General features: G+C 37.9%; 2 protein-coding genes across 3 annotated transcripts; both read right to left on the bottom strand.

The window, feature by feature from the left end:
- On the bottom strand, positions 1-3129 carry LOC119984142 (probable receptor-like protein kinase At1g11050). Its single transcript, XM_038827955.1, has one exon. The coding sequence runs from the start codon at positions 2795-2797 to the stop codon at positions 866-868; it is 1932 nt and encodes a 643-aa protein (XP_038683883.1). The 5' UTR covers positions 2798-3129; the 3' UTR covers positions 1-865.
- Positions 3130-4341: 1212 nt separating this feature from the next.
- Positions 4342-10783, bottom strand: LOC119984144 (putative transferase At1g60990, chloroplastic). 2 transcript variants are annotated; one of them, XM_038827961.1, is made up of 13 exons: positions 10483-10783; positions 10282-10383; positions 9033-9066; positions 8691-8764; positions 8485-8550; positions 8336-8400; positions 7734-7821; positions 7558-7623; positions 6624-6789; positions 6419-6502; positions 6215-6342; positions 5883-6104; positions 4342-5346 (listed from the first exon to the last, which is right to left on the bottom strand). In XM_038827961.1, exons 1-12 carry the CDS (start codon positions 10687-10689, stop codon positions 5904-5906), a joined length of 1281 nt encoding a protein of 426 aa, XP_038683889.1. In that variant the 5' UTR covers positions 10690-10783; the 3' UTR covers positions 4342-5346; positions 5883-5903. The 2 variants fall into 2 exon arrangements, with proteins under 2 accessions (XP_038683889.1, XP_038683888.1); XM_038827960.1 differs by having other exon boundaries at positions 4342-5305.
- Between the last annotated feature and the right edge of the window lie 416 nt (positions 10784-11199).

Here is an 11199-nt window from a genome sequence, read left to right as displayed (position 1 = left end):
TACTCCCACGATTAATAGCAGTAAAATCTCATAACTTGTATCCCCCAAAAGCCATGAACAATTTAGCAGGGCCATATCAAAGTTTCTATCAAGGCTTGAATTACATTTAGAAAAGCAGGCACAACCCACAATTCTTTACAAAAGATAGCTCAGAGAATACAAAGGAAAAAAACTGCATAGGTTCAAAAGTTTCAAAGGATAGAAACTTGATTGAAGTGCCTATTTTTCTCCAAAGCCAATAAACCTGTCGAGTGCATTGCATCAGTCTTGCAAAATACAACTACAGTACAATCATAATCAAGTTTCTCAGCTATAAAAACTGAGTAAATAAAAACATGCCATTGCCATTGATATGACATATGGTTCTTCTTTAAAGAGCAAGCCTATGTGATTCAATTATGCACAGATAACATTGAAAGAAGATGTTAAGAAGCCTTCCAACTCATTCAGGAAGTAGCTGATTTCCCCATTTTGGAGCCTTCACGTCTATCTTGACAATTGAACTGACGTCAACGCTACCTTTGTCAGTTAAAAAGAGACATTATATACTCAAATTCATCTTCTTCAAACCTTCAATGGCGCTAATAAGTAACGAAGTCTCCCCCTTTTTGGTGTGCACATCGATGAATTTAACTCCATGCAATTGTTAGGCTCAGAATAGAGACACCAGAACTTGGATTCGTAGGGTTATCACCAATGTTCCCAAGAGGTTGCTCATTGTTTCAAATTCTCTTATGTTACATCGGTTTTATTCGTAAAACAGATTTTTGAACACTTCAAGTCAGGGTCTTCCACAACTATTTTTACACTTTCCGCGCATCATTTCAGGCAATGCAGAGAGAATAACGATTACAAATTTGCATGCTTACCTAAGCAAGTCCCCAGTATGTAACTGTGGCCCGCTCAATGCTGGTGAGATGCTGAAAGTATCACCATGACTGTGAAATGAAGGATGACCAAGGGGCACTGGCCGATCCGGGATAGGAGGAACTTCAATGTCACCTTCCAACATTTTCAGTGCCTCCAAAATGGTAGGCCTTAAAGCCACCATCACATGAGCACACAATATCCCCACCTGCACAAATCTCTCCATTATTGCTTTTGGATTGGAATTCACGGAATCATCATCTTTCAAAAGATAACGATCCAAAGCCTCATGTGTTTTCCCAGTTTTCACAAATGACCAAGCCCAATCGGTGATCAAAAATGCTTGTGGCAAACCCGATGAAGACAAATCAAGAGCTTTTCTCCCACACATTATCTCTAACACCACCACTCCAAAGCTATACACATCACTCTTCTCAGTCAATTGCCCGTAAAGTGCATATTCAGGGGCCAAGTACCCATGAGTTCCTGCCACTCTAGTAGTGAGATGAGACTGGCCTTCCCTGGTCTGCTTGGCCAACCCGAAATCTGCAACTCTAGCTCTCATATGAACATCTAATAATATGTTTGTGGCCTTAATGTCCCTATGGTATATTGCAGGCTTCACTCCATAGTGCAAATAAGCTAAGCCCTTAGCCACATCCAAAATTATGCTCTTTCTTTGGGGCCAATTCAATCGTGTTCCTCCATTATTCGGCGATGGAAACAAGTGATCATCAAGATTCCCATTCGGCATGTAATCATAAATAAGATACCTCTGGCTCCCACTCTCATGATAATTCTCGTCACCATCAACCACACAACACCCTCTAAGAGGTACCAAATTCCGATGCTTCAAATTGCTAATAATCTCAATCTCATTGCGAAATTCAGTATCACCCTGGAAATCAGATTCTATAATCTGCTTAACCGCAACCTCTGTTCCATCTGGCAAAACTCCCTTGTAAACAAAACCAAACCCACCTCTTCCAATAAAATTCTTCTGAGAAAATTTATTTGTTGCCCTCTCAAGATCTTCAATTTTGAACCAAATTGAACCCGTATTTGGCCTCAGTTTTGGCCTAGAACCTTGTTCATCTAAATCAAAACCAGAACCAAAACCTGAATTAGACCCGCCAACCCTTTTCTTTCTCCACCTCTTATCCCACCAAAAGTACATTCCTAGAAAACAAGACATGACCAGAACAGCAACACTAGCCCCAGTTAACCCAAAAACAAGAGATGAGTGGCCCTTATGAGCTGAACCCACTTGTGAATTTAAGGACAAGCCAAATATACATGACGCAGCACCATCACTCTCAGGACCCAACTTGTTAACAATACCAGCAGCATAAAGAATTGTGAAATAAAAACAATCAGTGGCATGAGTTTTATTACCATCAATTAACAGCAACATGGACTGAACCTTAAACCCAGCAGCCACACAAGCATCACAGGATGTAAGATCAGTAAGATCAGGACTGCAACCAGAATCAAGAGGTGTTGACTTACCCAATTTGGAAAGCCAATCCTGAGATGTCTCAATATTTGCACAAATGTTTCGTGTCAAGACAAACTGCATAGGGTCCAAGCAAAGAGGAACAAGATTGCCTGGAAGAGAGAGAGAGGTGAGTTTTGCCTGAAAATCTTCAAGGCAAGAAGTGGATGCGTTCAAGTTTGGAAGTTGAAATAGAGTGGTCTTTTTCAGGTTCTGTGCAAGGCCTATGCCAAAGAGTGAGAGAAGGGCCTGGCAACAAGGACTCTTGGTGTTGTCTGTTGGGTTTACTGGTGGATGGTAGCTCTGGCAGCCAGAGGAGTTCCATGGGATTCTCAGAACATAACTAAGGTCTATGGGACATGTTGTTGATGTGTTTGAGGCTGCATAGGTGAGAGAAAGAAAGGAGAAAATCAGTACCAAATCAAGTTTCTGCATCTCAAATTCTGGAACTTTCTATTTCGAGATTTGGCAAGGTTTGGTTGAAAGAAAGTAATCGTCTCAATTTCGGTTATACGGAGAGAACTTTTGTGGGTAGATTCTATTTGTTGGATTCGGATAGCTGTGAGGATCAATTAATCAAACCTGGTCAAAACTCTCTTCTTTTACTCCATCAAAGCTCTCAGCCATGGCTGCTGGGTGGGTACTCAGTTGATTGAATTTCGCTGAGGAACAGTTACGCACGCGCCGTAGGAGAGTACCAAGAACTTAACATACGCGCCTGCAAAATTGGCGTAAGCGATCAGGATTGCTGCTCAGAGCATCCAGTAGAAAATACTGAAATGTTGGGTTGGGAAGCTAAGCTATGGTTTGTCTTATATATATACTAGGCCCATATTTAAACGGTTTTTTTTTTTTTTTTGTTTTCTGCTTTTCCTAAGCTCTTTTAAAACAAATAATCCAAAACAAAGGTTTTTTAACAAGACTACAACACAGTCATAATTAACCATTTAGTGCAAATACTTTTGAATCATTTTCTCAATAAAGATCAAGAATTAATTCAATCCTCACATATGATTTCGTTGGAAAGTAACCAACCATGGGTTTAGACTTTCAACTTCAAATATTGCTTTAACCGAGAACGACATCGTTTAAATTTATTTTTTGAATATTCAATATGAGTCTAAACTCATGTCTTTACGACCCAGTATAAGGTGTTTAATTCAGAGCGACTTAGTTAATTCAGAGCGACTTAGTTTTCTTTGTATCTTTTTTTTAAAATATATTTTACTAATAAAATAAGTGAAAAATAAACAATGCAAAATTGAGTTGAACGATTTTTTTGTCCCCTTTGTTACTTCAATTGTATAAAGATGCTTGCTTACATTATTTATTGCGAAAAGCAAACATCATACTGGCTTATTAATCAATTTAATCTACCTAATTAAGCCGGCCATTGGGTCAGAAGTCTCGCCACTTCCACACAAATTTAAAAGACAGTCGAAGAAAGAGATGTGTAGACTATAAAGTATATTGAAAAGAAAACCAAATGAAAAGTTGCGTAGTCAGTGTAGACCGAAGTATATAGAAAAGAAAACCAAATGAAAGGTCTTTCAAATATAAAAGATAGTCTAAGAAAGAGATGTGTAGACCAAAGTATATTGAAAAGAAAACCAAATGAAAAGGCCTGATCGAGAGAGCTATCATGAACCTAACAAATTGACCAATCGAGCCACATTTTTGGCTCGACATGGGCAGACAAATACTAACATGCAACTCAGTTTTCTTCTCATCATTTCTTTGTTGGTGGATGAGGTTAAGAAATTGCAGGGGAAGGTGTGATAGCCTGATAGGGAGTCCCTAACAATTTCTGTAATGTACGGGGAAATTAGTACGGACTATATACAAGCAGAACCCCTGAAGTTAGGTCTCCTTACAAGTGTTTTACACTTATATACTGATAAATACCACATTGAAAGATGCGGGCATGAGGGTGCACTTTATAAGTGTGCCCACCCCTTCACATGATACCAAGGTTTTTCAGGAGGATTGGACCAGGGTATACCCAGGTTAGGCCTGTGGGCCTTTGGGACAGCTCAGCCTATGAGTGGGTGGGAGTTGGGCCTTGGGTGTCATGTGTTGGTGGTTGGGTTCTTATCATATACCACATTACCATATGAAAGGTGCGCATATGCAAGCAGACCAAAGTTTCGGGGGTCTACATGGATATAACCCTAATATAAATATAGAGGAAATAAAAGACAAGATTCACTGTAAATAATGTAAAAAGAATCAAATCAAGCAATTGGTCGAAGGTTTTGACAAAATTGAATCAAGGCGAAGGTCAAGTTTGATGATCCTAATAAACATCTAACACTTATTACCTGCGAGACAGACGCATGCAATTAAACGTGGGATTTCTTCCCGCACAGATTGAATTAGATTTTAGACGACAACCTGCAATATCTTTGCAATATATATGTAGACATCATAAATGTAGACTGACACGAGTAATATAGACATTGCTTGTCTCTCTAAATATATACTTTCTATCATTTCTCTAAATATATCAGTCTGTATTACTCGTATCAGTATTCACTCATGATGTCTACCCAAACAGAAAAGCAATGCAGGATTTCGATATATATGTCGACAGGGAACTAGTTAGCATTTGTGATTAGACAAAATTGTGTATATATATAGAAAAATGAGTCGAAACTTAGTTGTTGCTACATGTTGATTAGCAAGGCAGAAAAGCCTGGAAAAGAAGATAAGAAACTGAAAATAGATGTAGATATCATGGTCGTCAGGAAAAGCGGGTGGATTAATCCAAAATTTAGCAAAATGTGGGGCATGGAAGTGAAATAACCTCTAATCATAGGAACTCTCGTACCTCCAAATAAAACTGATGGAGGGCAGTAAGAGGACCTTCCACAATTTAAGGGAGCTTCAATTTCTCTCTTGGTTGCTTACCTTCGATTTCTTCCGATCCCTCTCTTCCTCTGTCTTCATGATCCACAGTTTAAAAGTCACTATAGATGCTAATTCTACAAATCATGTTGTAAATAGTGAAGGAATTTCATTTTTTTTTCGAAAGCCAGACAAACCTTCATTGCAATATCATAAGCATAAGTGCAAATCTATTACTGGCTTTCAGATAAATAACCACAGCTAAAAGAAAACCCATCATTAACATAAAAGTTCAAATTTCAAAAAAAAAGAAAAAGAGTAAAGATGCTATACATGTGTTTTAGATGGTAGCAACTAGCACTGACCAAAAGAAATAACAACGGGTTGTCGGGTTGATTCATGCTCTTGTGCTTGATGATTACCCAGGATGATAGTAACATGGCCAACTTAATTTTTTATTCTACATCAGTGAAAAAATGAAAACTGAAAAATAAAAAATAAGAAAATAAAGATGATATCTTTCTCACGGACCCCTCTACAACCCACATACTTCCATGGCCTTTAACTTAAAAAAGACTTCACCATATAATAACCATAGCAGATCACTGACCCTTTCAACTTTCAAGTGTAAAAAAGGATATAGCTGAAGAGTCGGAGGAAATAGGGACCCTACCATATGCAAGTTAAACTTAGATTAAATAATTAAGGAACTCTGGTTTTGAGCCTTCGATGGTGGACATTGCCGGGCAAGAAAGGGAACTTCCACCACTTTCCCCATAACGTTGTCCCCAACGACAACAGTATCTCCAGATGTGGCAGCTTGCTTCTTGACATAGCCTAAACCAAAATGCTCGGAGTCTTTCCGGCCAGATGTGTAGCTAGTCAGCTTGCCCACCTGCACACATCCACATTAAAATGAAAAAGAAAAGAGAGCTACATGGAGAATTAATGAGAAAAGGCAGTTTGAAAAGCACGTTGAATGAGCAAATGACTCCTAAGTCCTACCTTTCTCCCATCAACAAAAATCGAGCTGCCAGGTTGTGCTGGTGCTGAGAGACAAAGGCCCCATAGTCTTTGCTTGACTCCATCATATGTTATGAGTCTGGAAATTGTCTCTTGTCCTTTGTAGCACCCTGGAAATATACGAACGATATCAGCCATTCTCATATCCTTCTGATCACACAGAATTGAGATGAGCAGTTGAGGTACCCTTGTCTAGAGAAATTGAGTTCCAGAGACCAGCCTCTAGTACATTGAATTCATTTGTAAGCTCATTACCAGGAGCCGGCCTTCCTGCAAAGGTCAATCATGAAGTTACTGAAAATGAGTAAACCAGTAACAGGGCAAACAGAAGAAGAAGAAGAAGAAGAAGAAGAAGAAAGTAAGCTGAACCATGCAGTCAAGTCTTCACCACCTTGAATAATCCTTATTTTTTCCCAGGCATTAGACCCCAATGGAATAGCTCCTTCAGAGAGAATATTTTTCCACACTGTTCCAGCAGCTGCTGGTGACATCAATAGTGAAAAACCTTCTTCCGAAATGATATTTCCCACTGCCACAGTTACAGGCATTCCATTTACCTACAGATAAGTAAAGGTTCCTATAAAAAACCTAATTCAGATTAAATCATCTTTGTTTGCAAATCTACATAACTTCCATACTAGAAGAAAATTCTCCATATTTCATATTTTCCTTTTATCCCATTAGCTCCCATGATTAATTCAGTACATAATTATCAGATTTGTGTCATTTTACATAGTATCGAATCTTTGGATCACATACTTGGCTTCTGAAAAGAACTGTATAATTACTAAAGCTTAAATCAAAGTGCAAAGTAAACTAATAATAAACCAACCTTTGGTGTTACACATAGGAAATTACAATACAAAAAATTGACCTCCTTTGACTGAGAGAAACATATGAGAGGATCCGAAAAGAGAATACATGATGCTTTTGGTCAGAAAATAAGAAGGAAATATATATTTAGGCAGATAAAAGAACTAAGCACTTGCAACAAGACTAACAAGAGCCCCAATAATTTAACAAGTGTACACTACTAGTCCAGTTGACCTCTATAAGAAGCAAAAATGTAAACAACACCCGTGCACAAGGCTCCCGTAGTGGACGGGGTTGGGGACAAGCAAGATGAATACAGACTTTACCCCCACATAATATGTGGAGACTGAATTGAACTTGTGACCTGTAGGTTGCACCTCTGCAACTCTAGCCTTAGACCACATGTTTGTCTTTACCTTTACAAGAAGCATAGCAACTCTAATCAATTTCAGAAATGAGGAAACAAATGGTTCAACTTTCTTGTGAAAGAATCTACAAAATCATAGTCTTACACTGTAATGCCGATGCGTGCCACATGGTTGTCCAACAAGATCACCAAGATCCAGGTTGTGGATTAACTGTTTATATATCACAGTTGCAGCAATCAAGATCAATAAATCCAGCCTTGTAAATATCTCATTTGTACATATAGAGATAGAGTACAAAATAATTTGAGAACTTTCCATACTTGGTTGCTCTTAGGTCCTGCTAAAATAAAGAAGCAAGTTTGCTTAGTGATATCTTGAATCTCCACCTTGTCAGCAAAAAATATATACCTAAAAACGAAAAGAAAACCATGTAATTCATAATGTCCACTACTTCTTTACATTGGTCATTTAAATACCAAAGGAAAGTACCTCTTAAAAACTGTACCCTATTGATGGTCCTCTTACCCATAACAAGATCAATCATCTCTTCGAAACACTTATCTATGGTTACCACTAACAGTTTTAACTTTCATCCTCTGCAGTCAACTATGCATCCACCTCAACATTTATCTTGTTCTATTTCATCATACTGTTTATCCAATTGATTCAATAGAATGTGTCTATACACATAATTTAATTGTCAATAATATCGTCTTCAAAACTTATTCTAGGTCTTGCTTATAAAACTACACTGCAAAGCAAAAGTCCATTGGTTAATTGTAAAATAAAATGATTGAGGTCTTAACCTCCGTAGTGTGAACTTAACATTATTTCATGAAAAGGCCACAAAGAGAGTGTAGACTATACAAAATTCATAAACAGAATTCAAATAAAAAAGATATCCCAAACATGATGCACATACTTGTTCAGCATATTAGCAATGATCCCACTCATCGTTGGTGAGACCACTAACATAATTGCATTCTTCTGTGGATATCACAAAAATACTTGTTAGTCAACGAACTACTAAAAATGATAACTATGAGATATATGCATGACAACGGGGATTACCATGATCCATGCATGAGCAATATCTATTGTCCGAGCTGTTGGTGTAACAAAAACAGTCTCACATCCCTAAGGAAATTAAGTTAACAAATTCCATCAATTAACTATATTATCACAACAAATACTTAAAAAAACATTCCACGCATATACACACACACAGAGACCGCAGCATAACTTCATAATGTAAATACAAAAGAATCTTAGCTTACCTGTCCATCTTTAAGGCATTCAAAATTTGAGGTGCTTTGGTTGTGAAGAAAGTGCACACGGTCATCTCCACTGACTTCACAGTTCACACAAATTGAATACAATTTCTTTGTTAACTAGGAAAACTTTAGAGCATTAATCTAGTAAAAACGACATCATGCATTACAAATTAACCTAAACATATAAAGCAATCAAAGAGATAACGAAAGTCAATTTTCAAATATGAAGTAGAAGAACCACCCCCCCCCCCCCCCCCCCCCCCCCAAACACCTCAAAATGTAAAACTAAAATGCAAGATAACCAAGCTAATATTAAAAGAATGAAGTAGGAAACCATAATAGTACCTCTTATTCGTCCAAAATGTGAAAGGTCAACAACCTATGCCATAAGACACCAAAGAAGCATATGAATCAAAACAAAGAACCAACATATGCATGCTCAAAAAGAGTTCAAATTATTAAAAAAAAAAAGAAGATAAACAAATCTCGTGTACAAGACTCCTGCAGTGGGAAAGGTTGGGGACATGCAAAGAGCCTTCTCCCCGCATAATATGCAGAGAAGCTATTTCCATGGTTTGACCTTGTGACCTTCAAGTTGCACCTCAAACCATTAAAAAGGGAAAAAAATGCAACACTCCAACATGCCAAGTTGGGTAAAAAGAAGTCCTACGAAACACCAACTTGAGAAATTGCTAACATAAATGAAGCATGCAAAAGAGTAGATTGTAACAAAATGTATACACAATGTTGTTTTAAATCTTGCTAGCAAAGCATTTGAAGTATTTACCACATATTTGGCATTAATTGCTAACAACAAATTAAAACGCCAGGAAAGTCGAGGCATCCTAAATTTTTCGAACCACATAGATATTTTACCTCATACAGCTATCTCTATGCCATCTTCCACCTATTCAAGACATTTCAGAACCCAAGACTAAGCAATTCCAAATAATTTTGTCAACATTGCTAAACCAACATTAACAAAACAGTCACGCTTATAAATTTATACAGAAACTACTTCAATCTTGACCCTTGCACATATCAGTAAATAACTTAGGAAGACAGGCACTGCTGAGAAGAAGATTTAACATGTCATTGGTAAATTGGCAATTGGCATCATTGACCGGGCTTTCCTTGACCAACTAAGTGGTTATGTGTGCTAAACCTAAATGTTTGACAACACAAGAAAGGCAACGGAAACTTTTCTTTTCTCCGCATCTCTTCAAAGTTTCCATGAGCCAAATCAAGGAACTAAGCATAGGGATCATAGCATTTACAGACCATATGAGGTTACAAAATCATCAGGAACAACTTTCATCCACTAACCAAGTGCAGTAGAGAAGTAGCTTCTCTGATCATCATTATTTGAATTTTCAGAAAATGCATGAACTGCGATCACTTTCATAAAACACCAATTTCACTCTCACTGTAGACGTCCAAAAAATATTCACTCCAATTAACCAAAAATATGCTTATAAATAAACCACATCACTTTGGAGCAGTGAATTTCATCCACCGTCATCCAAACATCAAAACCAAGAACAACAAGAGCACTGAATCAACAAATGAGATAGCAGACAGAGTATTAAATTACCACAACTCCATTATCAAAAGAATCTAATGCTTCATCGTCATTCTCAAATGTTTCAACAACCCCTTCTTCTGACACCTTCGCCCCTGAGGCTGTCATAGTGTCCTGCAAAGAGCGAGCCACAACTCAATCGTTGTGAAAATATGCATATATTACAAGTATAGATATCAATCTCTATGAGAAAAAGAAGGACATAGGGCTCACCAGGAAGTCGTTATCGATAGGAGGAGGAGATAGATCAAATGGTAAAGCAGCAATTGGAGGTGAAGGAAGACGAGAATTGAGATTCTTCAACTTATTCTTTCTATTTATCGGAATCCACCACGCAGAGTTTTGGAGTTGACGAAGCTTGTTTGGAAATGGAACGCGAGTAGCTACGTAACCGGCGCAAGGTATTGCGGTTGCTGCCATTTTCAGAGAATTTGAACACCACGAGCGTCTCTCTCACAGTAAAAGCTCAAATGTTCACAAAAAAAATGCCGCCTGCCACTCGCTGACTAGAAATGTAAAATGGGTCCTAAAAAGATCGGATTGGGTCCGATCTATACCCGCTTCATTAACGGGCCTCACATTGACCATCCGTCCATCCGTTCGCTCTTTCTTTACATACTGCTATGCCTATGCGGCTATGCTTCTGCGTTCTAGGCTGAGATTGTATACGCAGTCCCATTTTTTTTAATTATTTTGTTATAGAAAAGTGGGTGAAGTGGAATTCAAAAATGTTAAGGAATCAGTCATTCAATTCATCTTATCCCTTGATTTATGTAAATGTGAGGGTCCACAAAACTTGGTGATTGAACTAGAGAGTGACTTGTTAGTTACTCGAATGACTGGAATACCTTTCACTTCTGATGGAAATTTGAACCCATGATCTCTTATGGATCAAGAGCCTTAACATAAGAGGCTTGGCCACTAGAACAA

Source organism: Tripterygium wilfordii, chromosome 18, assembly GCF_013401445.1.
Source record: "Tripterygium wilfordii isolate XIE 37 chromosome 18, ASM1340144v1, whole genome shotgun sequence".
Classification (NCBI taxonomy): domain Eukaryota; kingdom Viridiplantae; phylum Streptophyta; class Magnoliopsida; order Celastrales; family Celastraceae; genus Tripterygium; species Tripterygium wilfordii.
Note: the sequence above shows the minus strand (reverse complement) of the source record. Positions and strands in the feature narration are given on the sequence as shown.

Excerpts from the sequence above, each read along its gene's own strand:
- LOC119984142 (XM_038827955.1), bottom strand. The coding sequence starts at position 2,797 with ATGCAGAAACTTGATTTGGTACTGATTTTCTCCTTTCTTTCTCTCACC.
- LOC119984144 (XM_038827961.1), bottom strand. The coding sequence starts at position 10,689 with ATGGCAGCAACCGCAATACCTTGCGCCGGTTACGTAGCTACTCGCGTT. Across the intron at positions 8,551-8,690 it reads AATGCCTTAAAGATGGACAG|GGATGTGAGACTGTTTTTGT; the intron begins GTAAGCTAAGAT and ends TAATTTCCTTAG. Across the intron at positions 6,503-6,623 it reads AAAAATAAGGATTATTCAAG|GAAGGCCGGCTCCTGGTAAT; the intron begins GTGGTGAAGACT and ends TGACCTTTGCAG.